The sequence below is a fragment of the Gambusia affinis genome, linkage group LG12, assembly GCF_019740435.1.
Source record: "Gambusia affinis linkage group LG12, SWU_Gaff_1.0, whole genome shotgun sequence".
NCBI classification, from domain to species: domain Eukaryota; kingdom Metazoa; phylum Chordata; class Actinopteri; order Cyprinodontiformes; family Poeciliidae; genus Gambusia; species Gambusia affinis.
In genome coordinates this window covers 26170955-26198235 of record NC_057879.1, presented here as the reverse complement: position 1 = coordinate 26198235, position 27281 = coordinate 26170955, and the positions used below count along the sequence as shown (strand labels likewise).

General features: G+C 38.5%; 3 protein-coding genes across 8 annotated transcripts in view; all 3 read left to right on the top strand.

Moving 5' to 3' along the window:
- Positions 1–27281, top strand: part of LOC122841652 (disco-interacting protein 2 homolog C) — a 154213-nt gene that overhangs the window by 72969 nt on the left and 53963 nt on the right. For 5 of the 6 annotated variants that reach the window (XM_044135129.1, XM_044135130.1, XM_044135132.1 and 2 more), the window contains exons 2-5: positions 7327–7398; positions 21724–21834; positions 24238–24363; positions 25879–26187. In XM_044135129.1, coding sequence (XP_043991064.1) covers positions 7327–7398; positions 21724–21834; positions 24238–24363; positions 25879–26187 — 618 coding nt within the window. Of the gene's footprint in view, positions 1–3983; positions 4082–7326; positions 7399–21723; positions 21835–24237; positions 24364–25878; positions 26188–27281 lie in introns of those variants that run through there. The other variant, XM_044135134.1, reaches the window with a different exon arrangement.
- LOC122841655 (tripartite motif-containing protein 16-like) lies at positions 12086–18813 on the top strand. The gene is made up of 2 exons (XM_044135136.1): positions 12086–14088; positions 18526–18813. The coding sequence occupies exon 1, from the start codon at positions 12086–12088 to the stop codon at positions 14078–14080; it is 1995 nt and encodes a 664-aa protein (XP_043991071.1). The 3' UTR covers positions 14081–14088; positions 18526–18813.
- On the top strand, positions 16463–18528 carry LOC122841654 (tripartite motif-containing protein 16-like). The gene has a single exon (XM_044135135.1). It carries the CDS (start codon positions 16487–16489, stop codon positions 18515–18517), a length of 2031 nt encoding a protein of 676 aa, XP_043991070.1. The 5' UTR covers positions 16463–16486; the 3' UTR covers positions 18518–18528.

Here is a 27281-nt window from a genome sequence, read left to right as displayed (position 1 = left end):
GCAAACAGGAAATTAAATTAAAATCACATGTGAATTAGCTTGTTCACTCGATAAAAATCAGGCCCCTTACACTTCGGAGCTATATATGGGCTGTTTTGGGGAAATTATAGTCGGCCATTTTACAGAGGAGCCTTGGATTCAACACTTTGTAAGGACAGACATATTTTTACAAACTGTGTAAAATTGAGAGCTGCACAAAACAGCAAAAACAAACTACAATCCAACTTCCTGTTGTGTTCTTTGGCGTTTCTGCCAGTAGTAACATCCAGCTGTTAATCATGTGACTTGTTTGATGTGAAAACTGTGTTTTGGTACAGTTGAGAAACCACCTCATCCAAAAAAAAACTGGTCAGCAGAAACATTAGTTCTTTCAAAATTTGCGTGTTTCCATGAAGCAGATTTATTTTTGTGATTTGAATTTGCACAACTTTATGGTTAATAAAAATGCAGCAAGTGACAGATCATTTACTAGAATCAGTGTGAGACTGTTACAATATTGTGATTTAGTCTGGACATTATCCGACTGAGTCTCCTCAGTTTTGTAACTTAAGAAAAAAAAAAAAATTAAATGAAGGTGGGTACAGGTTGCCATGGAAACGCTTTTCAATTGTAGCGATTCAGAGCTCTTAAGTGGAACAAAGGTCAACATATCCCCCAGTTTGACTCTTCACGCCGGCTATTCGTGGTTTTTGCGACTGGAAATGGCTACGTTCAATGACAATGTTTATTTTTTATTTTTTACTGAATCCGATTTCTTTATTTCTTCTGTGTGGTCAGTGACTTAAAACAGAAGACCCAGAAGTTATTGAGATAAATAATATTGTTGTTTTGAGATAATTTTGAAGTAATATAATGGTAAGAATGTCACATTAATGCAAAATCACATTCTCAATGAAGAATAAACTTTAAATGCTAAACAGAATTTAACACTAGAACTGGAATATATTGTTAATACGCAAGATAAATAAGTAAAACAAGAGAAACAATAAATGAAACTCATTATTTAAAGGCTTTATTTGAGACCAAATCACAGACTGAAGACTTTTGTCATCCAATTTTTTGGTAGAAAAGAGAAAAACAATAAACTATGCCAATGGAAATTATTAAGCTTGTCTTATGCGATTAATTGATTTTATTGATTATTGTTACAGGGCTATTCCATAGCAACAGGTGGGGAAGGGGCAAGAAAACCTAAGTCTTTAAGATTCTTTCTCTGACTTATTTAATAAAAACTTTACCAATGGTTTGTTTGCCTGGAAAATTGTTTTGAACCATAAATTGAAACAGAAAACCAGAGACTTTGGTTTTATGTAAATAGTAAACCTGTTTCTCCAGCCAACCAAGCAGATTAATTTGAGCAGAAACGTCAGTTCCTCTGGTTTCCTTCATGTTGTTCATCAGCTGCCATGTTTCATGCTGGACTTAATGGATTCTTTCTGCTCGTTAATGAACTGACCGCTCTAATAAAGCTGCACGTTGCAGACAGATTCATTTCCTCGCTGCTCCATGAGGTCAAACCCAAACCGAGACGCTAACTTCTCCATTCTCACCTTTGTACTGGAGCCCGGCTAACGGTTCCGATTCTCCAGATGTGAGCCGTAAATCATTTGAAGTCAGGATTACAGCCCAGCTTTCGCACTGTATTTATAATTGCGTAAATATGGCATGAAAAGTGATGGTTACATGCTCCGGTGTTAAACTTTATGGTCTAAACGTGGCGCTTTAACACCTTGGTCAGACTCTGGGTTGTGTGTCTCTGTTGTTCTTGGGAAACAAATTTTAACTTTAAAAAAAACAACTGGAAATCAAAATAGCAGAAAGAATTTTGGGCTTTTGAGCGACTCTTGATTGAGGATTTGCCTGTTCATCAGAAATGTGTCACACAGACTGTATCTGAGATATTTTCTTCTGCCTGTGTGACTTTCAGTCCTGACTCAACTTGTTGTTTCTCTAAACACCTGCTGCTTCCCACCGCCATCGGATCCTGGGGTGCGTTTGTGTTTTCCTTTCCCTCGTTCCTCAGGGAGGCCTTGGGTGTTCCCTCCAGACTCCTGTGGGACTTAAATTATACTTTTTATGTGAGAAACGTCACCTTTTCCTTCTCATTAGTGTTTGTTGACTATTTGAAATGATTAAGCCTCACAATTAGCAATAAATCAATTAATTGCTCTATAAATTAAAATTAGATCCGGTCGTAGTTTGTTTACACTACCTGCCACTTAGCCTGTATTATAGCTGTATTATATTATTTTAAAAGCTACTTAATAATCCAATTTTATTATTGTTGTTTTGTTTAATTTTTTTAATATTTAAAAGGTTTTCCAGTTCCAGTTTTAAATTTTTTTTTAGAAATTTTATTTTATTTTTTTACTGAAAATCATTTCAAAATACTATGTTATTGTGTAACACGATAATTTTGAAATCTGACAAGCCTAGAAATTATAAATAAGTATACATTTTCTTAAAAATAGCCCCATTGGAGGGTTTTAGAAGTTTGAGTGTTTTTATACAATAGTCTGGTAAATTTGGTTAGATTGAGGGCCAAAATTGCAACATTTGTTACATTTCTGCTGCTTCATTGGGTCAAACCAACCTGTTCCCCTCCTCGCCTGTGGGGGCGCTGCGCCAAGAACCACTGAAGGAAACAATATGAAAACCTCTGAAGAAGATCATGAGCATAACCTTCTTCTCAAAATGTAAACAAAAACGGAGGAGCGTCAGATTTTAGCGGTTGGAGGATTTCTGTTCTTTCTTTGGTAAAACACCATGAGCCATTTCTCCCGCTTGTGCTAGGCTAACATGTTTGTTTTGGTAGTAGTTACCCAGAATGCCCTGCGCTGTAGTCCACTTTTAGAGCGGTTTCTGGTCCGGTTGGTGTTCACATATGCATTCGAACTGCAGCAGTGTTCAGTTTAACTGAAGACAGAGTTCGTTACTCATTCTGACCTCAACAAACCGGACTTTCTGGGCAAACGGACTGGAGTTTTGTTAAAGAGGGCTGATATGAAAGCACCCTAAATGTCTCCTAAATCCTGTGATGCTAGTTGCTTGGCAACAGAGCTAAAAGATTACTGGGCTGAGCACAAGGCCTTGTGGGACGCCCACCAGTAATCGGGTTTCTGTAGTCTGCTGCTAAAATATGTAACTAATTTAACTAGTTTGCTAAATCAACGTCCATTTTCTTGAAAATTCAGCACTCCTAATGATCAGACACTGGTAGTAACTATTACATCCACTCAGTGGTATTTACTTGAGTAGCTTTTTTGGGGAAAATAAAGTACATTTATGAGTATTTTTACTATGCTTTACTTTTTACTTTTACTTGAGTAATTTTATTTTCGGAGTATTGGTACTCTGGAGTAACATTTCTGGATTCTCTTCTCACTGAATGAAGAGCAAACATGTTTTAACCAAACATTTACTCCACACCGACACACACCTGCAGTTTTTGTTATTGAAAGAAACTGATTTGGAAAAAATTTATTTTGCCTGATTTTGACATTTGTTACTTATATGAATTATTGTCATTTTGTGCTTAAAATACCAAAATTTTGACTTCCCAAATTATATAATTCTTAAACATTAAAATGTTGATAATTTGATCAGTTACTTTGTGCTTGAGTAGATTTAAAAAAAAAATACTCTTTCACTTTTACTGGAGTAATTTCTAAGATGGCTGCTTTTTATTTTTGCTAGACTAAAAATATGTTGAAAATCTGCTACTTTACTTGAATACAGTTTTTGGATATTCTGCCCAAATAATGATTAATAAACACATACCCGTTCAGAACCGACATTTCTAGTGTGAAAACATCAGAATAAAGTTCATTCTTTAAGAGATGCACAGATGGAAAACTCCTGGCCTCCATCTTCCCCTCCTGGTTTTAATTTTCTCGATTCACCTTTTCCCTCGTATCTGTGTCTCTCATGACATGTCTCTCTCTCTCTCTCTCTCTGTATATGGTCATAAAATCTCAGCTGGCTGTTTCAACACAAACCAGCTTCCCACACTCGCATTCTTCTGCACCGGGACGGTTGTTTAGCTGAGAAACGGTCCACCCAGGGTGTGAGTGTTTGCAGAGTAAGTCTCATGTCTTAACTCCAGTATAATTTCTGTTCATGTCCTGCTAATCTTTACTCATCTGGATCCAGGATGTCAAACTGATGCAGAAACTAGCTGAAGGGTTCTTTTGATACCATGTTGGTGGATAAAAATCTTCGTATCCTTTCACATTCTCTTCCACAACTCAACTCTTCTAACAAATGCATAAGAAAATAAATTTAGTTTCCAATCTGGAGAAAATAAACGCTGATTTCTAGAAGCATGAGCATATTTTTTAAAGATATTTCCATGTGTGTGTTGGGATGATAAAGGACAATAAAAGTATTTATTAGGGGTGCATCGATTGCAGTTTTCTGGGTGTTCACAGAAAATAATTCTGATTTTGGGCATTACCAGTTTTTAAAGTTTTACGCCAAAATATTTTAGGGATGCAATTAATGATTAATTTTAGTAATTGATTAGTCTGACGATTAATCGACTAATTTTGTTTTTTTCATTTGATAGAGGAGATATGTTGTGATGACTTCCTGAGGGGGGAGTTTCATAAAGAGCCAGAGTTTCTTAAAGAGACAGAGACCCAATTTCCAGGCATTTAATTGGGAAGTAAAATGTTTATATAGCATTTTTCTAACATCTGAAGGTAACATAGATACTTGATTGTGCTATAAAACGATACTATATGCCTGGAAAACTCATAAACTGCCCTTTTGAGGCAGCTTGTAAACTGTAACTGATCTGAAACCAGTTGCCAGTTTCCTCCTGAACCAGTTAACCAGAGACTGAGAGAAAAGTCCAAACCTCCAGCTTCTCTTTCTCCTCCCAAACTGATGCTTTTTCCGGTTTCCTCCTCGTCTCTGCAGGGCGTTAGATTCCCTATCGGAGATGTTAATTACCGGCTTCGTGCCACCAAACGTTCGCTCGTTCCCTGCAGAGACGGCGGCGCGGACGACGACGGGTTTGCTGATCCGAGCCAGTTAGTCGTGTTTCTGTGTGTTTAAGAAGGATTTGTCAGGTCAGCCGAGCGAACGGCTTATTTTCCGTGTTGGACAGATCTGCTGCCGGTTTAGTGTCACTTCGCTCTCATTTATCCATCCCTCACTGCTTAAATCAGACTGAGCTGCTCACTGTCCGCTCCTCTCACTTCCAGCAGCACAAATCTTTTCTCTTGCCAGTTTTAGCTTTTAGAGATAATCAGGCAATTCTTACTTTCTTTACAGAATCCTGAAAAAACAGCGATGAATAATTACTGATCTATTTGGCCATCAAATGTGCTTATTATCAAATTAAGTGCGCCATAAAGTTCCAAACAAATGAACCAAAGAATCCAAACTTAAGCCTAAATCTTCCTGTATTTCCTAATAAAATAAAATAAAAAAATCCTCCTACTTTGTTTATTTTTGTTTAAACAGATTAAAACATGTTTAGGGATAATATTTAGTATTTTTTCTACGCTGCTGCTTTAAAATCTGTATGTTTAACATTCACAACTGCTGCTTTCCGCTTCAGGGCTTATTTTCCTTTATTTTCTGTCCTATTTGTTTAGTTCTTGCACATTGAATTCAAATTTCTCTGCAGCTGCCGACTCAGCAAGAACTTTTGTATAACATCCGAATTCATCAGGTTTAGGAGTTGCAGGCTTTCTGCAGGCTCCTGCTGGCTTCCCCTCATTTATCAGAACATTGACGTAATAATATTTTAAAAAAATATTTACTTCTTCTGTGTGTCTTATTGTGTTTACAGATGTTTATGTGTGCAGCTTCTGGACAAATAATGTATTGTTTGAATGCTGCAGTGCATCATGGGAGTACAATGGAGGAACAAAGACAGTGGACTGACTGAAAACTTCTGCCAGTTGAAGTTTTCAGACATTTCCATACAACTGGAGGTCATTTAACATTTTAAGCCGCTGCCAATCCATCCTGGACGTCTGAGCAAAGGAGAAAAACTCTCCAAAAACAAAATGGAGCATTGAAATTTGACTATTATCTTAATAATCAATGACATTTGGAGTCTAGATGTTTAACTATAAAGCAGAGTTTATTGCTTGGGAGAAAACCCAACTCATACATGCTTGGTGCAAACTGGGTTTTCAACAGAAGAGAATCACTGGGCTGGAATGGTGTAGTCAAAGTCCACCTCTCGGCCTGATTGGGATGCTATGGGGGCTGTGCAGAAACAAATATCTGCAACTTTCAATGAACTGAAGCAACATGGCACCTGCTCTTTGTCCAAATAATGTTTCTGAAAAATTTAGCCAATATCAATATCCGATACCAATATGGCTGTTATTGCCGATAACCGATATTTATTGGTATTATATATTTTTTCTAGATTTGTAACTCCATATAAAAGCGACCATAGCGCCTACAAAACTTCTCTACTTTAGTTAATCCAACGTTGCATAACTATCGATGTCACATGACTGAAAATACCCCACAAATTTATCTAATTTCCCATTTTGACCAATAAAGTATTTCTGAATTGAATTGAATGACCAACTAGAAACACAGAATGGAAACAAACAGTGGTGGTTAGTAGTGACCCAGTTTTACTTATCATTTGACCCATTTCATAATTACATACTTACCTGGTTGGTAAATTGTCCCTGAAATTATTGCCTCAAACAATAATATTGTTGTTTTGAGAACATTTTCAGCCAATGAAACTTTTTTTCCCAGCATGCTTCACTAAATTCCCTTATAAGATTGTGTTTTACCCAAATAGTTGCTCTTCGCTGCATAAAGAAACCCTGTTAGGTTTAAAATTTTCTCTTTATTTCTTAAAAACACTTACTGTTCTCTAAAACTCTCCAAACTTCTGCTGCTGTTGTTTCGTGTTGGTTTGCATATTTTCAATAATCTGTGCGATTGGATTCAGATGTGCGTCATTCTGTTTGGAAATCTGATGATTTGTCTCTCGATCAGCAGCGTTGAGCTGAATTAAATGCCCCTGTAATAATTCACGTCCCAGTTCTCCTGCAAACGAACAGCACCATCTGGTTTCCGTCGGGGAAAATCAACAGGTTTGAACCCGGAGTGTTTTCTCTTCAAAAGTCTGAACTCGGTTGTATTCATTGGAGTCATTGTTGTTTTTTCCCCCAATGAGTTTTATGAGGGAAATTTGAGGAATGATGTTTTTCCTGCAGCTTTTTATGACCTTAAATGAACTTGAAGTTGTGTTATTCTGAACCAGGAAGTGTTTAAACTGCATGGTTAAACAGATTTGATGATTTAAGGAAAGTAATCGTTTTCTCTCTCTTGCAGGTGACATCACACAGAAGGGCTATGAAAAGAAGCGATCCAAGCTGATTGGAGCCTATTTCCCCCAAACTCCAGGTAAAACAACTTTCTCTCTTCATCTTCTGATCTGTGCTTTAAGTTCGGATTAAAAACTGTGGAAAATTACGATAAATGATTTAATGAGTCACTTTAATTGCTAACCATGGCAACAGTTGCCTACTACTGTTGCTGATGAAGTTTCTATCAGTGCTAGCTTACAGTTGGTGACACCAATGTTGTTTCTTTTGGCGTTTATGGGACATGAAGTGTAGTGTGAAAAGTTTGTGCACACCTACAGGTTAACTTTATTTTGTCACACCAGAATGTTTCAGAAAAATGAACAATAACTTGAGTAAGTAGAAGTTATAGATCTAATGATGATTTATTTTATTAGAAGAGAATCTATCCTAACAAACACGATCCACTGTCAAAAAGTAATGTCCTCCTAAACCTAAAAACTGCTTTTTGCTGATTTTCTTAAAAATAGCCCCATTGGAGGGTTTTAGAAGTTTGAGTGTTTTTATACAGTAGTCTGGTAAATTTGGTTAGATTGAGGGCCAAAATTGCAACATTTGTTACATTTCTGTTGCTTCATTGGGTCAAACCAACCTGTTCCCCTCCTCACCTGTGGGGGCGCTGCACCAAGAACCACTGAAGGAAACGACACAAAACCCTCCAGAGAAAAAACTGAATGCAACTTTCTTCCTCACCAAATGTAAACAAAAGTAAAAGTACTGTCAGATTTTAGCAGGTGGAGGATTCTCTTTTGGTTTTTGTTAGAAAAAAATTGCAAATCATTTCTCTTACATGTTTGTTCAGGTTGTATTTACCCAGACTGCCCTGCACTGTAGTCCACTTCCTGCTTTTGGATTTGGACCAGAATTTCTTCTAGTAGAAAGCAGTTTTTAGGCCATGAAACGGCCACCATCTTGTTGAAGAGTGATGTTCTTATGGATGTGGAGTCACACTTTCCAAAACGTTCAGCTTTTGTATCATCAGTCCTTCTGATATTTGGCCAAAAATTTTAAAAATCCTGCTGATTAATTCTTGGCTCCTCCTTTACTGGGTAAATAAACTCATCATATTATCCTACTAACAGCTGCTGCTGAATGTAGTAAATATTTAAAAAATCATCTTTTGTGTAGCTTTAAAAACAGTTGAGTGCAGTGGCCAGCAGAGGGTGCTACATTACCCTTTTCTTACTTCCCATGATTTGTGCCGAAACGTTGATCTCGCGTCAATCTTGGTTGTCAAACTTGAATGTTTTTCTTGTCCTGCAAAAAATAAAATAGTTTCTTTGATAAAAACCTGAATTCAAACTGAACTGACTAGTTGGAAGAAAACAACAAAGTTAATCTATTTATACGATCAAATCTTCAATCTTTGACTTTGCTCTACATGTGACATCATTCCTGTTACCATTTCCATGTTTATCCATCTTTTATTTTGACCTACCTTCTGGTTGCTGTTGTTTGTAGACCAGTAATAACTGGTTGACTACTGGGAAACTCTTACTGGTTCTAGCTACCAGCAGTTACCAGGAATGAAACCACAGATGGATGTGACTCAACTCTGTGTGACTGATCCAGCTGGTTGATTACATTCATATTTACTTTGCAATTATGCAGCGGCACTGAACGACCTTTTTATTAACTATCAAGAATGAACGATGTCATTCTCGCAGGAAAGCAGGTCAAAGTTTTCCCAAAAGAACCAGTTGGTCCAGATTCCTTGGATTGTTCTGTGAAGGAACAGTCAGAGGAATTAAATCTGCCTCAACTACTTTAAGTGATGCACAGAAGTTATGCAATAAGAAAACATTGGTTAGAACTAAATACTCTGGGAAATTCATGGGAAATTTTTGGGGGGTTTTTGAGAATCAGGGCCCAAATACCAACATTTTTACCTTTTTCCTTTATTTTACTGATAATAATTAGACGTTTTGTCAGTGTAGTAACTTTCTAGTCCAGATTTAAAGGAACTCTGTGTTCTCTCCTTTATTTCCCTTTAAACCTGTTTCCCATTTTTCTCCCTTTCTTTTCCACCTCTGAGTTCATTACATTTGAAATAGACCCAAAGCAATTTCTAATAAAGTTTTATCTATACCAAGTGCAGCATCATAGCGAAAGCTTGTGAAAGTAAATCTGTTGGGGTCCCCTTGACATTATTTTGTATTATATCACAATATATATCGGAGGATTAGAAAAAAATCTCTTATCAGTTTTTCCCAATATCATGCAGCCCTAATTTGGACCTCACATCAAATTCTAAGAACCTCTTCCTCGTAGGAATTGTTTATTGCACTTGTGCAACCACATTTACTTCCAGTAGAGTACGAGTATATAAAAGAAAATTACTTTCAAATGTTTGTTGTCAAAACTGGTACAAATTAAGGCCTGGTTGGTATGTAGATGGTACCACTTGGTACCCACAAAGAGGGAGATCCAGAAAAATGAGAAGTGCAACAGTTTGAATTGTCAAAGGGCAAAATGGCCGCCAACAGAATCGGTATAATGAGGAAGATTAGCAGTGTGTGTGTGCTTATAAGCTGTCATAAGTTTATTGAAGCTGATGAATCATCACCAGTTGACTAGTTTTTCTAATAAACCACAGATGGATGCTGTTGAGTCCATGAGGAATGTAGACGTCCGTTTTACTGCCGAGGTGGTTTGAAGTTTGAGGCCACAGTGGCACCATCAGAGCTATTACTGGAAAACGGTCTCCTCTGTCTGTGTGCATGGAAATACAGAGTCAGAGAAGAGTGCATGTTGTCTTCGAGTTTGGGAATCTCAGGAAGTGCTTTGTGTTCAGGAATGAGGTGAGTGGGAGGGAAAAAATGGCTGGTATTCACATTGAAACCGTGTTGGGGTCCCAAATTCGCTTTGAGGGGCCAGATGACTCAAACATCTTCCATGAACACAACCACACAACACAGAGGGATGTTTCCATTACTTCAGAGAACATTACAATGATTGGACAAACCACACATCTAACCAAAACCTTCAGCCAAACTTCCTCCTGAGGCCCTTTATCTTCTGGGTACCAACGGACCGAGACAGATTATCGTCAAGATTCATAAAACTTAAATTATCCCAAATGGGCAAATAAAGGAATCAAAGGAGTGGTGTGTATAAATTGTGCTTGAATTTAGGATTAAAAAGTTTACATCTTTGATTTTTGACTTGGGAAAATTAATTAATGATCAAGACTCATTTTAAAGCTCCAAAGAATATTGAAATGAGGGCTGACTCAAAACTTTTTCAATAAAAAGTTCTGTTTGAACTGCTACAGTATCTACAGTCTAATGTATCAACAATGAGGACTTTATTAATGTTATTCCTAGACATCATCACCAACACTTCACTCCATTGTTGATAACCTAATGGGTCAAAATAGCAAACCTTTCTTTTCCACCAAAAAGCTTAGGTTTGCAAAAAGGATGTCCTGAAAAAAAGCCTCGTCCGACACATTTATAATCCTGCAACAGTCCAGTGAACAAATCCAATGACCCACTCAGCAACTCCGTGAAGGGGATGATCTGGGTTCAGAACAGAAATTTGATAAACTGGCAATAAGCTCTTATGGTTAAGTGGATCAAAGGCTTTCTTATGGCCTCTCTTTAGAAACCCTCTACAGTTTGTCTCTTCCATTCTCCATTTTCTCAAAGTAATCTGTGTTTTAAGAGGTATAGTGTTTCAAAAATCTAAGTTACACTGAATGTGGAGAGCTACTGAAAACAGAAAAGCAGGATAGTAGTTGGTTTGTCCTTGGTCAGTATGATATTGTGGGTTTTCTCTTTGTGAGTGAGGTCTAAAAATATATTATAATTGTATGTACTGTGATCTGAGAGGACGTGAGCACTTCACTGGTTTCCTGCTCTAATTCCCAGTCCTTGGCACATTCCATGTGTAAAAGCTGCTAAGCTGTGTGGACCAGTTTTACCAGCCACTCGATGCCATTCTCCAACATTTTGCACCTTTAAACAGCCACAGTGTATGTTTCTAATATTTCATTTCTGGACAAAATATGTAAATTGTTCACTTCACCAAAACCAGGCCAAGGTGTAACAACAGATTTTGGTTGTTAAAAGTTTTATTTGGTCCAGATGCCAAAAGGGTGAAAACCATCAACTTGCATTCAGGTTTTAGGTGCGTTGCACAAATTGGTTCTTGAAGACCACAATAGTATGTTTATATACCATCTATATATATAAAAGTATATATATTTGTTCTGAAGATGAATATACTTTTAATGTGTACAATAATTTTATAAAATATTAAAAAATTTGACTAAATATGGTCTCGCCTCCAAATTCTGCGCTTTTGGCAAATGCATTAACAGCAGAGCTAATTTTTTAATTTTTAAATCTTTGTGCGTTTTCTTAGCTCAGCTAACTTTTAGGTAGTATTGCACACCACTGTTGGTTACGCAGCAGTCATACAGCTGGTAAGTACTTGTGAGTTTTTTTATAGTTGTTTATTTGATCTCATCCAACAACAATGACTTCTCAGAATGACTTGCATTTTTCCTCTTCCCTCTTACTTTATTTTGGTAAAGTTCCAAACTAACAAAGTTAAACTTTACAAGAACGAGGATCGACCTTCTTGTTTGAAGCCGCTCCTGCCTCTGGAATGAGGCAAAGCTTGAAATACCATCCTCTTCCCAGCTGTATATGTTCTGGTGAGGTCGAGCAACTCCAGTCATTTCTCCTCATTTAGCTGTCTGGTAAGTTACAGAGAAAATTATGGCTCAAGGGATTGAACTGGAGCGAGAGAGATTCTGCTGCTGTCTCTGCACCAACCTGCTCAGGGATCCAGTGACCATACCTTGTGGTCACAACTTCTGCATGATCTGCATCAGCAAACGCTTGGACAATGAAGAAGGTTCAGGCATCTACATATGCCCTCAATGCAGTGAGATCTTCATATCGAGGCCTATGCTGATTAAAAACAGCATGACAGCATTAGTAATCGATGAGTTGATGAAGAATGAAGTCCAACCTGAGGTTCCAGATATATACCGCGATACTGAATCTATAGACGTGGCTTGGGATTTTTGCTCTGAGATGAAGGTGAAAGCTGTAACACATCTCCAGCCTCACAATGAGGTGCCTCCTTTAAGGAAACACAGGTTGGTGGAACCAACTGCAAGTCTTGAGGAGAGCATCTGTCCTGTGCATCAAGAAGTGATGAAGGTGTTCTGCCAGACCGATCAGCGGTGCATCTGTTATCTCTGCTCCAAGGACAGCCACAAAGGCCACAACAAAGTCTCCATGTCTGCTGAACGGACGGAGAGGCAGGAGGAGCTTCGGGTGGTTCGGCAAAAGATGCAGCTGAGGATCGTAGAGAAGAAGAAAGATGTGAGGACTATTCAGCAGGAGGAAGATGCAGTAAGTCATGCTGCTGATAGTGCACTGAGTACTACTGAAGTGGTTTTTACAGAACTCAGTGAGATAATAGAGAAAAAACTCTCTCGGATGAAGGAAAAGATAAATTCTCAACAGAGCATTGAACTGGGTCTCTTCAGAAAAGTTCGGCATAAGGTGGAGGAGGAGATTCTGGAGTTGAACAGGAAAGATATTGAACTGGACAAACTGTCCCGCACAGAAGACCATGCTCATTTTCTGCTGAAGTATCCGTCGTTGTCTCGTCTGAGTATATCTAGAGAACAGCCAAGCATCGGGATCCACCGCCAGCGTAACTTTGACCTTGTTCCTGCCACTGTTTTAGAGGCCAGAACGAGACTGCACAAGGTTCTCGATGAAGAATGTGAAAAGATTCTGCTTGCAATTACTAGCTCTACGGCTTTGCCTGATATGCCTGAAAAAAAGCCTGAAGAGAAGATCAGGAAGCCCAGAGTTGATTTCTATAATACTGTAGGAATTTCCAAACCAGCACAAAGACAGACCACCACTCAGTTTATGCAAGCCAAACTCTTGCAGAACCTTGATAGTAACACTCCTTTCAGCTATATAAAACCCAAACTTCCTGACCCCAGTGGTAGTTTAAGACTTCCCAGACAAAAGTCTGAAGACTTACCCAGCAGTGAATACTTCACTGACAAAAAGGCTGAACCAACCAGAAACGTCTTCCCTGACAGGGGACATGAAAATCCTGATGTTATACCACCAATTGATAGACTTGATGTTTTACCTATCAGTCCTATAAGAGGCAACGAAAATGTTTTAAAAACTAGAGCAAACTTTCTAGAATATGCCTGCAAGGTCACACTGAATCCAGACACTGCATTCCCCAAACTGTTGCTAACTAAGGAGAACAGAAAAGTAACATTTGTAAGCGAAGAACAGGATTACCCCAACCACCCAGACAGGTTTATTTACACCTGGCAGGTCCTGAGTCAGCAGAGCCTTACTGGCCGCTGCTACCTGGAAGTGGAGAGGACTGGGAAAGGAGTCATGGTGGCGATGGCTTACAAAGGCATCAGCAGAGCCGGGACCTTTAGCGACTGCATGTTTGGACAGAACGGCACCTCTTGGGGTCTTGATTGTTTTAAGAACAGTTGCGAATTCAGACACAACAAGAACAAAACTCCCATCCCAGGCACATGGTCCTCCAGAGTGGGAGTGTACCTGGATTATAAAGCAGGTATTCTGGCTTTCTACTCTGTCTCTGAAACTATGACGCTCCTCCACAGAGTCGAGACCAGATTCACCGAGCCGCTCTACGTTGGACTCTGGCTTTCAGATGGAGCAACTGCTGAGATCTGTAAACTAGTGTAGGGTGGGATTTTTACCATCTGAGCCACTGGTGTGTGACCGATAAGTGGAATATGTCTGTCATCATTCATAGTAACCACTAGTGATGGATCACGATCAAAAGCTCCAGCTAAGTCTTGAGGGAGAATGAATTGGACAATTTGTGTTAGGAATTTGTGCAACAAATCTGAGGAGCTGTACTGGAGCCAGAAGATTCTGGGTTTTTATTGGAAGCCATGTGTCAAGAGGACTTTAAAGTAAAAAAAAAAAAAATAAAATGTTTTTTTTAACACTTGATTGTTTTTGTTGAAAGTCAAGTCCTTTATTTGGCTGTTTAGGTGCCTATGTCAGATTTACACACCAAGCTAGCATCAAACTGAACTGAATTATGCAGTAAAACTTAATTTCTCTATCTGCACTATTTGTCTTCTAAACAATAACGTATGTTTCCTTGTAAGTAATAGATTTGTTTATCTCTAAATAATAAACATTGTGTTAAATTTTGAACTTATTGCACAGTGAATTTATATTTAAAATACAGTTTCTACTTTATTTTAATACATTCAATGTTCATAACTAAGCAATCCAACATATAAAATCAAAAACTAGTTTCAGGACATTGAAATATAACTAATTAGATTTAAATTGAGACACTATTCCCACTTCTGAAGCAGTTAAAGAAAATATATGTGGATGTAAAACCAGCTTGAGGCCACGTCTCAAGTTGAAGTGAAATTCTGGACTAATCAGAGAAAAACGTTTCATCATCAGCCTGGATTTACTCCAGAAGTTGATATCTGTCGGCTTAAACTATTAACAAAACAAAAACCTTTTAAAACGTATCAAGTTGGTTTTATCCTTCATCATAACAGAGAAATATGTAACATTAAAAACACTGTTAAGTATTAATTTTATCTGGCAGAACATTTATAAACCGATCTTTTACGTTAGAATCCAAGATTCTGATATTTTAAAGATGGCCCAAAACTTTTGCACATTACAGTTGATGTGTTATTTGTTGACTTTTGGCTCCTTCAGGTTATCTGCCACGAGGAACCTGAGTATCACATTCCTTTGGAGGCATGTAAAATATTTTCTTGTCCTCCAGTAACAGTCACTCAGACATTCCCTTCCTTCTCCAGAAAATTGTCTGCTCAATACTTTTGGGGCCTGATCTTTAAAAAGATTGCTAGTATAAAAACAGGTGCAGCTTGACAGCACGTGCAAACTTGATCTACAAACAAGACGCAAACAGGATCGCATCAGCAAAATGACCTGCATAATAGACGCAATTGATTTAACTTGCATCCTTTTATGAACATTTAGAACATGTGCTATGTTTTACACAGTCTTTTTGAGACAAAATACCATAAATAAAAATAAATATTGTTTGTGACTGAGTGCAGTCTGTTTGGGGAATTTTGGAGCGGATGCTTTTAAATAGCTTAGTGTTGAAGTATTTCCTCCACACTTTACAATAAAGCAGTCAAGCTTACCTTACAGGAATATGAATGAACAAACCACTTATTGGAATGAAGTTTGAACAGTTTGAGTCATTGACGGCTTCACTTTGAGCGATTATGAAGGCTTAGCCAACATGATGTTGTGGGTTTTCTCTTTGTCAGGGAGTTTAAAAATATATTATAATTGCATGTACCATGATCTTAGAGGACATGAAACCTACACGGGTTTCCTGCTCTAATTCCAGTCCTTGGCACATTCCATGTCTACATAGCTGCTGGGCTGTGTTCACCAGCTACAATCCTACTGGAATGTAGCCACATCCCTGGGGCGGACGTGAAGCTGCCATGTACCATCTCCACCAAGCCCTCTGACCACCAGCAGCAGGCAAGGCGGGTGAAGTATCACAACAACAGAGATGGTCAGAGCGGGAGTACGAATCAACAACAACTGATTACAGGAAGAACTGTACCTACCTCCATTGTCATCGCTGTGATGTTTGTAGTTGGCCAGTTGCAGCAAAGGGTTCTTAGAGGCCATAATGATATATTTGCGTACCATCTTCCCAAATCTCCTTGGTATCATGTTTGTATGAAACAGAATATTCTCTTGATGTTTACATCTCTATAAAATGTTGAAAAATCCAGATAAACGTTATCTCACTTCCACACTCATATGTTCATAATTCTGCTTCACTCAACAGTCGTCTAGTTTTTTCCTTTATAATTGTTTCTTTGTTTGGATCAGACGACACTTGTCAACATAACTGGCATTTTCCACTGGTTCTGGTAAAGTCCCATACTCTTACAGTCGAGCCTTACAGAAACTCTGTCTTGAAGCCACTCCTGCCTGTGGAATGAGGCAGAGCTTGAAGTGCCATCCCAGCTGTATATATCCGGATGAAGTAGAGCAGCTTTAGTCATTTCTCCTCACTAAACTGTCTGGTAACTGCGTCCGACAGAGAAAATTATGGCTCAAGGGATTCAACTGGAGCGAGAGAAATTCTGCTGCTCTCTCTGCACCAATCTACTCAGGGATCCAGTGACCATACCTTGTGGTCACAACTTCTGCATGATCTGCATCAACAGACGTTTGGACAAAGAAGCACAGTCAGGCATCTACAACTGCCCTCAATGCAGTGAGATCTACATATCGAGGCCTACCTTGGTAAAAAACAACATTATAGCACTTGTAGTCGAACAACTGACGAAGAGTGAAGTCCAACCTGAGGTTCCAGATATATACCGCGATACTGAATCTATAGACGTGGCTTGTGATTTTTGCACTGAGATGAAGGTGAAAGCCGTAAAGTCCTGCCTGCAATGTATGGCTTCCTACTGCGCCACACATCTCCAGCCTCACAATGAGGTGCCTCCTTTAAGGAAACACAGGTTGGTGGAACCAACTGCAAGTCTTGAGGAGAGCATCTGTCCTGTGCATCAAGAAGTGATGAAGGTGTTCTGCCAGACCGATCAACGGTGCATCTGTTATCTCTGCTCCAAGGACAGCCACAAAGGCCACAACAAAGTCTCCATGTCTGCTGAACGGACGGAGAGGCAGAAGGAGCTTCGGGTGGTTCGGCAAAAGATGCAGCTGAGGATCGTAGAGAAGAAGAAAGATGTGAGGACTATTCAACAGGAGGAATATGCAGTAAGTCATGCTGCTGATAGTGCACTGCGTACTACTGAAGTGGTTTTTACAGAACTCATTAAGGTAATAGAGAAAAAACTCTCTCTGATGAAGGAAAAGATAAATTCTCAACAGAGCATTGAACTGGGTCTCTTCAGAAAAGTTCGGTATAAGGTGGAGGAGGAGATTCTGGAGTTGAACAGGAAAGATATTGAACTGGACAAACTGTCCCGCACAGAAGACCATGCTCATTTTCTGCTGAAGTATCCATCGTTGTCTCGTCTGAGTATATCTAGAGAACAGCCAAGCATCGGGATCCACCGCCAGCGAAACTTTGACCAAGTTCCTGCCACTGTTTTAGAGGCCAGAACGAGACTGCACAAGGTTCTCGATGAAGAATGTGAAAAGATTCTGCTTGCAGTTACTAGCTCTACGGCTTTGCCTGATATGCCTGAAAAAAAGCCTGAAGAGAAGATCAGGAAGCCCAGAGTTGATTTCTATAATACTGTAGGAATTTCCAAACCAGCACAAAGACAGACCACCACTCAGTTTATGCAAGCCAAACTCTTGCAGAACCTTGATAGTAACACTCCTTTCAGCTATATAAAACCCAAACTTCCTGACCCCAGTGGTAATTTAAGACTTCCCAGACAAAAGTCTGAAGACTTACCCAGCAGTGAATACTTCACTGACAAAAAGGCTGAACCAACCAGAAACGTCTTCCCTGACAGGGGACATGAAAATCCAGATGTTATACCACCAATTGATAGACTTGATGTTTTACCTATCAGTCCTATAAGAGGCAACGAAAATGTTTTAAAAACTAGAGCAAACTTTCTAGAATATGCCTGCAAGGTCACACTGAATCCAGACACTGCATTCCCCAAACTGTTGCTAACTAAGGAGAACAGAAAAGTAACATTTGTAAGCGAAGAACAGGATTACCCCAACCACCCAGACAGGTTTATTTACACCTGGCAGGTCCTGAGTCAGCAGAGCCTTACTGGCCGCTGCTACCTGGAAGTGGAGAGGACTGGGAAAGGAGTCATGGTGGCGATGGCTTACAAAGGCATCAGCAGAGCCGGGACCTTTAGCGACTGCATGTTTGGACAGAACGGCACCTCTTGGGGTCTTGATTGTTTTAAGAACAGTTGCGAATTCAGACACAACAAGAACAAAACTCCCATCCCAGGCACATGGTCCTCCAGAGTGGGAGTGTACCTGGATTATAAAGCAGGTATTCTGGCTTTCTACTCTGTCTCTGAAACTATGACGCTCCTCCACAGAGTCGAGACCAGATTCACCGAGCCGCTCTACGTTGGACTCTGGCTGTCAGATGGAGCAACTGCTGAGATCTGCAAACTAGTGTAGGGTGGGATTGTTAGGTTTTGGACTTAATGTGACGTAATTAAATTATTGGAGGTGTAATTAAATAAGTCAGTTCGTTGGTGACAAGAAACAACTTGACATGCTTTCTGTATTTCATCATTGACTCCAGTATGTCATTTTGCCTCTTGTGGTGAATTTTTAATTTCACACTTGACATTCATTTTTTATATTTTCACTTTATGAAATGAAAAAATATTTCAAACTATTGTAATAAAACTACACAACTGCCTTTGTGCTTGGCATAGGATCGTTAAATTTTATTTGCTTTTTTTGTCTGTTGTTACCACTTCTTTTTTGTTTTTCTGTAACTTTAGCTAAAATAAAAGACTGACTACAGCAGAAAATTATGGCTATTCTTTATTTTAAGACTTTATATTTGCTTCTGCATTTGTCAAAAGTTAAATATTTCCTTTAGTATCTACATGCTGACATATTCACACATAAACATATGCAGTAAAAAGTATTAACTTCTCCATCAGCACCTCTTTTTCTTCTAAATGAAAATGTTTCCTTGTAAATAGTTATAAACATCACATAATTTATAACAGGAAAGATTCTTTATTTTACTATAATAACATAAAACTAGTACATTGAATGTAGCATCAAAAACCAGTTTAGGCTCCTGGTAATATGATCAAATACATTAATAATTATCATTCAGAGGTTATTTTAGTTTTTCAGGTTGTGATTAAAGAGAGACATAAAAATTTAAACTTACACAAGTCCATCGGATCAGAACAGTTCATCAATCTGGATTTGGTCCAGGACTTGATGTCTGGAAAGTCCTTTAATTTGCAACACAAAACCTTTTCAAAATATTCTGAAATACATTGTAGGAATATATAAAGTAAATATATAAAACGGTAAAACTACATTACATTGTATTAGTGTCATTGGCCATGACTGCAGCGTTAATTTTGTCTGGAAGAACATTAACAAACTGTCCTGTCGTCCTGAACAGGATGTGTTTGTGTTCAGCGAACTAATGATTCATTCAGGTTGCTGTTCGGCATTCCTTTCATCGTTCATCTGGGAAATCTTGAGTAATGCAGCCGCGCTAGCTGAGAGCTTCATAAACTCTAGAAACGTGTTTCAGTCCAGATGAAATAAAGGCCTGTGGAAAACGTAGCACAATGAAACTTGAAGCTGCTTTTTTCTTTTCTACTGCTAATAAAAATCACATCCAAACATTTTATTGCCTAAAATGCAACAACACAGGATTCATTTAGTTTGTAGCAAAGGATGAATCTTCAGCTAAAACTTGTTTGCCAAAGTCTGTACATACTCCAGTTAGGAATGAATAAATTACTAAATGAGTTGACAATTATTTTAGCAGCCGATTAATCATAATTAATTGTGATTAATTGATTCACCACAATTCTGGATGCTTGTTTTTATTTTTGATTGCTTAGAAGGTACATCATTAAATCATGGGAGGTTTATTTATAGCCACTTAACTCTATCAGAAATATTAATAGCAGCAATTGAACTACTTCCTTGTACTTCCCAGCTGTGGTGGTTTGCAAGGAATGTCACTTGTGTGACAGCTGGGAATTTTTCCCTGCAGCATGCATTCAGGTGCCACAGAGACTAGATGTCATAAATGTAAAGAGCTGTGATCATGTGTCTGACTTCTATTCACTGGAAACTTTTTGGCTTTGTTAGATTTGAAAACCTTTAGAGCTCCCCTGTTAGAGTCAAAATGGCTCTACTCTACCTACACAGAAAAAATAACACGATATATCAACGCACCAGGATATATTTAACTGCCATTTGTTATTTAAAGAGGGCATTTTATACAAAATTTACTTTTTGCACGTTCTTGTACTTGAGTTTCCACTCCTTCTAAAAACAGCTCAAGTGCTAAAAAAAAAAAAGAGAAAAACTACACAGAGCTGTTTTTTGGAATTACATTCATGTTTTTTTGTGTCTGGAAAATGAGCCATTTCAAAAGCCTTATGATTTTTAGATCCCATTTGGTCAGCATTGTGCCGTTACCTAGCAACCGAAGCATAGCTCCAGCCCATTTAGATAGCTGGTTTTACTTCTGTATGCGCTGTACAATGGCTGCTGGAAAAAATAAGTGTTTTGTTGTTGATTCACCATCCAGAAACCACTTGCTGCATTCTTGTTGGTTGTGCAGGAGGCTCCACGTCTGCTTTTCAAAGATGTATCTGTTTACACTGGCACTCAAATGTTGAGTTGGGGGACATGGATAGCAGCAGCTTTGCTTTGAAAGTGACTAGAGGCTCTAAAATAGCTCATTTTGACCTTAGTACTGAGCATACTAAAATGTCATTATTTAAGAATATTTTGAATAAACCGTAGACGTATCCAAAACTTTAAGGCGTAAATAAATTAGGAGCAGTCTGCTTGCTGAGCATGTTGGATAAGGAAAACTAAGGGCAGCTACTCTGACTCTGGAGAAGAGGGGAATCCATCCATCCATCCATCCATCCATCCATCCATCCATCCATCCATTCATCCATCCATTCATCCAGGCTCCCCAGAGGAAACAAGAGAGCAAGGAGTTTCCCAGACTGATTCCTCTGCTGCCTGGCAGTCATTAAACGCTTGGCTAATCAACTTTTAGGTCCTCTCCTGAGCAGCAGCGGCTCTCCGAGGCGCTCTGAGAGCTTTAAATGAAGACGGACGAGGGAGGAAGTGTGAGGCGCAGACGGATGGTCGTAGATCATCAGCGGCTGTGGAGAAGTGGTAGCTGTCAGTTGCAGTTAGGTGGTTGTAATCGGACTTATTGATTGGTGTCTGCAGAGGAGTTTTTTTCAACATCTGTGGATGATTAAACAAAATGTTTGAGGGTATCGCCACTAAAATAAACAATAATAAAGCACAGTCATGTTTTTATAACTGACTGGACATTCATTTGTTTGATATAACTGGATTTGCTTCCAAAGCAATCAGAGTTTAAATTCTTTAAATAGTTTGGTTTTCTGGAGTTGTTGCAGTCCTTTTGGGTTTCAGAGGACTTTTAATAGTTCCTCTAATGACTAATTGTGGATCAGAACGTTTCGACACCTGATACCAACAAAGAATGATTAAACCTTAAACCTGTATTGCACTGATACTTTCTGTTTTTTTTTTATGTATCTCCACCTTTCAGAGTCTAAAACGTGTCAATTGAATCTGTAAATTTTAATTATGTTCATTGTCACACCTGGCTCTTCCAGGAATGGATCCCTCCATGGGCCAGGAGAGGAGAACACCGGTCACCCCCTCCTCCTCGTCCCGCTACAACCGCCGGCGGTCGTCGGGCTCCAGAGATGAACGCTACAGATCAGGTGATATGTCTAAAATATTTGTTTCAACCGGTAAACATCTGGACATCTGGACCGGTAACTCATATGCTGTTTTCAGATGAGTTATTTTATTGGTTGCTCTTCAATTATCAAACAAACCCAATTGGTCTGACTTTCATAGATCCACTAACATAGAACACAATGATTGAAAACAGAGTAACTGTTTAATAATCTGGTAATATGACCTTTTTAAAGGGGACCTATTATGCAAAATTCAAATTTGTCACGTTTTTATGCTTCCTTTTAGATTTATACTGCTTCTTAAAAAAACACGCAGCTGTTTATTGGAACAAGTTAGTATTTTATGGCAAGGCCTGTTACCTAGCAACCCAAGCTGAACTTGTATGTTTGGTCAGCTGGTTTTACCGCACTGCACAATGGCTACTGAAAAAGACATTCTTGTTGTTTGTGCAGGAGGCTCTAATTTTGATTTTCAGAGATGTAGAGCTGTTTACTTAAGAGTGTAAACGTGTTTTGTGGCCATCAGCAGCTTATTTGGATTTAAAATGACAAGACGCTCTTTTCATTCTGAAAGGAGCTCAAAACGTGGTGAACATGTTTTATATGTTAGACCTATCCTAACTAGTTCAAGCAAACATACAGCAGGAAATGCTGGAGCTCAGCTTGCGTTGCTAGGTAACGGGCTGGGCTCTGCTGGGGTTGCTAGGTAACGTCACATTCTGGAGGTTTTTGAAACGGCTCATGTTCCAGACACCAAAATACTTTAACTTATTGCCAAAAACCAGTTGGGTCTTTAATTAATTCATTCATTTTTTTGAAGTACTTGGGTTGTTTCTAGAAGCTGTAGATCTGTCAGTGAATCTCATTCAAAATAATATAGTAAATTGGAGCTGGTGATGTTTTATGAAATACCTGCAATACTCTTATTTTGAGTTTAGATGCTAAAGATCAGTTTAATCTCGAGCTTAATTGGGGAAAAGAACATTTAGGTAACATATGGAAAGGGAGAATCAACTGGGACATTTTAACAACAAACTCACTTCTACGCACTCTGCAGTCAACCTCAGTCAACAACAAGACAATAAAAGTTCAATTGAGATTGAAATTACCTCCCTTCCCTTACAAAAACACACACACATGCCAAGTAAACACACATCTGAGAGCTGCATTCATCCTGACTAATGTCTCACTTATGTCATTATGGAGCAAACCGTCTCTGTATCGTCTGTCGTCGTGTTTGCCTTCTGCAGACAACAGGCTCCTCTCAAACAAACACAGCTGTGGCTAAATCAGAACGCTTTATCTCGCTGCTAGAAACATTCATTTACAAAACGTCCTCGTCTACTTCTGCCTGAACTTAATCTGGTTGGAAAGCACAAGGCCTCCTGGGAGCTGCTGTCAGCTGGGGGATGAAACTGGATGTGAGAAAATGGGAACATGGTGTTGATTGTAAAAGGAATGCTGCTGGATCATAAACCCCCGGTGATTCCTGCAGAAAGCTGGAAGTCTTTTATATTTACTCTGCTTGGAAAGGTTACATTAAATCTTTTGCAATGAGCTTCAAGTGAATGTTGTTGGGGAATTTTGCTTTAGATATTCTCTGTGGTGGTAAATTATCGCACGTTTCCATGTTAAACATTCTCATTTTAACAGAGTAATAATCAGTTTTTCTCTTCTTTTAGTTTTGTTTTAATATATGTCATTGTTTTTTTACATCTGCTGTTTAGATTACTTGTTAGGGCCACTATAAATAGAAAACTGAAATTTCTGAACTCAAAAAGTTGTAAATTTGCAAGAAAAAGCTCAAATGTTGAGAAGAATCTTTAAAACTTCCTTAGGAAAAAACTAGAAAAATCTCAGAAATATTCTTTCAAACCAAAAAGAAATTCAAAAAGTTGTAAATTTGGGATTCAAAAATCTGAAAATTTCTGTTTAATCTTAGAAATTTTCTAAAAAGAACTTTAAAATTTCTAACCTCAGAAAGTTGTAAATTTAAAAGAAAACTCAAATATTGAGATTAATATCAGAATTTTTTTTTTTGAAAGAACTTGGACATTTCTGAGCTCCAAAACTAAAAAAAAAAAAATTGCAAGAAAAATCTCTGAAATTTTAAAAGTAAGCTCTGAGATTTTCTAGAAAAAACTGAAATTTCTGAATTCAAAAATTTGTAAATTTGTGAGAAAAAAACAGAAATTTTCCGTTTACTCTTCAAAAATTGTCTAGAATAAACTTGGAAATTTCTACGCTCAAAAAACGGTAAAATTTGCAAGAAAAACTCAGAAATATTAAAATGAATATCAGAGATTTTCTTAGAAAAATCTGTCTATTTTGTCCACTAAAGTTGCTGGTAAACCATGCTAGATTTTTACTTCTTCTATTTGTTCCTTTCTCTGTAAAACCAAAACATTGTGAACGTGTTTCCAGATGTGCACACAGAGGCCGTGCAGGCGGCCCTGGCGAAGCATAAGGAAAGAAAAATGGCCGTTCCGATGCCATCTAAGCGCCGATCGCTGGTGGTCCAGACCTCCATGGACGCCTACACACCACCAGGTAAAACTAAACCACCCAAAATTATTGGAGCTGCTTCTTAGTGAAACGCTGGTAAAAACATCGTTAAAGGGTTAATAGAGGATCCATGTTGGGAGAGTTTCATTACAAAGTCAGATTTCTTTCAAGTCACGTTTGATTCATAAAGCATTTTTATAGCAGGTAACAGGAAGTGGACCACATTCACTTATCTACTGCTGTTAATGCCACAAAGTATTGAACTTCAGAGCATTTCTTTGCTGCAGAAAACAGGTTTGCAGTTTGTTTGTTGAAAAGCATCTTCTGATCGTCCATTTTTTTCTTGTGATTTGTTCATTGTTGTTAAACTCAAACCTGGTGAAGAAAACCTGAGGCTGGTTCTGGTTCGCCCCAGAGATCATCAGCTTCCATTGGCCTCAAGATGCATTAATATTCTGCTGGTTTATTTATTTAAAGTGTCTTTGTTCTCGTTTGAGGATTTTGAAGGCCAGATGGAGATGATCCAAAGGCGCCTCTAGGCCCTCGGGTCATTTTTATTTTTTACTATTAAAAAAAAGCAGGAGATTGTTTCAGCTGCCAAAATCGACTACAGTCTTCCTGGATCTGTTAAAAAAAGAGACAGTCCTCACTGAAATGTATTGATCCAAACATTCACGCTCTCATGAGGGCTGCAGATGTTTTTAATTGGCTCATCATGCCAAATAAAATCAGTTATAAAATATTTAATATTTTAAGATCACAATGACTTCATATCCAACTCATTCCTCTTTTTTCCTGCTTTTAAACCATTACAATTGAAACTCAATGCCCTCTTGTGTAAATCAGCACAAAACAGCATTTATTAGGCAGAAAGTAACATGTAATTTAATGTGCTATTAGTGGGAATTATTATTCAACAACAATTTTTGATTCAAAACTATTATTCGTAATGATTTTTGCTTTACTCTGAGTGTGGACATGATCCTCAAGATCTACTTCAGTCGGTTTTGCAAGACAAAATGACATTAGTATAAAATTTTAAATATTAATATTAATACTTTAATATTAGACTGAATTATTTCCTCCCTGCAGCTTCCATTTTGTTTTTACAGACAGTGGAAGTGTTTTTTTATTAATATTAATTAATATTTTATCTTTCTGAAATGTTACTTTTAAGTTAGTTGTTTTTGTTTTTTTTTTAAATTAGGCCTCGGTAATATTTTTAGTTTTTGCAGTGTAACAGAAGGAAGTTAATTTGTTTCTGGAAGAGTCTTCATTTGAATTCTTTAAAATGTAAAAATATGTTTACAGACAGATTTAGACACAATGAACATGTTTCTCTGTATTTTAGCCAGAATCAAAATTGAGAGTAGAGGTTTAAATTATTCAATAAAAATGCACTTTTATAATGTTCTTAAGTGGTTTCAACAGCTTTCATTAACTAAGAGCTGTGAAGTTTATCAGTCATAAAAAGGATGTTAAAATCAAACGCAGTGGATGACCCAGAGCTAATTAGCATTAGCTTCTCTGATTAGCTCTCTTCCTGGTTTTCTTCCTCAGACACTTCCTCTGGATCGGAGGGCGAAGGTCAGGGCGACGGCGACGAGGACGTAGGAGACGAAGAGGACGGCGGAGGAGGCGGGGGAACGTCGTCCAGCAGGGAGGGGAGCATCAGCATGGAGCACTGGATCAGCCGGGCGGTTCACTCCTCCACCACCACTTCCTCCACCGCCTCCTCCTCCTCCTCCACCCGCAGCGGGGGCAGCGGGGCGGCCGCGGGCCGGCTGGCCGACGTCCTGGCCCAACACGTCCACATCTCCGCCCAGCAACACCTCCGGCACCACCGCCATCATCACCGCCACAAAACAGGTGACGCCTCCGCAGCCGTCAAAGTTTTCCACCCCTTAGATTGTGACTTTTGTTATACAGTGTGGAACAAAATGACGTTTTAAATATCCAAAAGAAATAAACAAAAACAACAAGTAAAATTAAAACTGCCCTCAAAAAAAGGACTAGTTAAGACATTGAAAACTATATTTGGCCAGTTTTTGGTAGAAGGAGAAAAGAGAAAACCATGCAGTGCTTTAATTTATCATGTGATTAATTGATTTTTTTGACTCATAGCTATTCTTATGTTATGACCAAAAGAAAAATTTCTATTTGCTGTGGTCATGAGTTCAAATTCTGATCTGGGATTTTTGTAAACAAAAGTCATTTAAAGCCAAACATGCATTCACTCCTGTTGGTCCTGGTTATCAAACAGTACAGTACGCTCAGTTCATCAATTCAAGTCATGTTTATTTGTGTAGAACCTTCCAGCTACAAGCTGAGAAAACGGAGTTGATGCACAAAAAAGAAACTGGTGTAGGATTACATTGTTACGTAATCAAACACTGGTCTGCCTACAAACTCGGTGTCGGTTGGGTTGAAGTGAACTCTGATGTCGTGGAGGGGAGCAGCTTTTCAATTAAATTGGTTCGTTTGACTCGGTGCAGTGAGAAAGAGAATCGCAGCAGCTGAAAATGCACCAGATTTAGCAAAGTTGGTCCCCAATGGAACCGAATCTACTGGACTGTCCCGTGGGAACAGAGCATAAAAATGAAATAATATTTTAGTGTAATCCTTACTGACATAACAGGAAAACTTTAGTCTGACTTAATGCCAGAGAGTCTAGAATGTCGGTCTTCTTGCAAGCGTTCAGGTAAAGTTTGGCCCATTCTTCCTGAAAGAACTAATTTGTATCAGATTAAATTTAAATGACACCAAAGATTTTGATGAACCCAAAAAAATTCACTTTAATTTGTAGTTTCCAGGTTGAAATCTGCCCTTGAATTATACAGCCTGGTGTCAAATTGATGCTCTTTCCACTTTCCGGCTCAGAATTATAAACAGGCCATTTTCATGTTGTTTTTTACGGAGTTAAAACCCATCAGGACCTTTTGAAGGCCTCCGTTTTACAGCCG

Bases quoted from the DNA above. Each gene is read 5' to 3' on its own strand.
- LOC122841655 (XM_044135136.1), top strand. From the start codon at position 12,086: ATGGCTCAAGGGATTGAACTGGAGCGAGAGAGATTCTGCTGCTGTCTC.
- LOC122841654 (XM_044135135.1), top strand. From the start codon at position 16,487: ATGGCTCAAGGGATTCAACTGGAGCGAGAGAAATTCTGCTGCTCTCTC.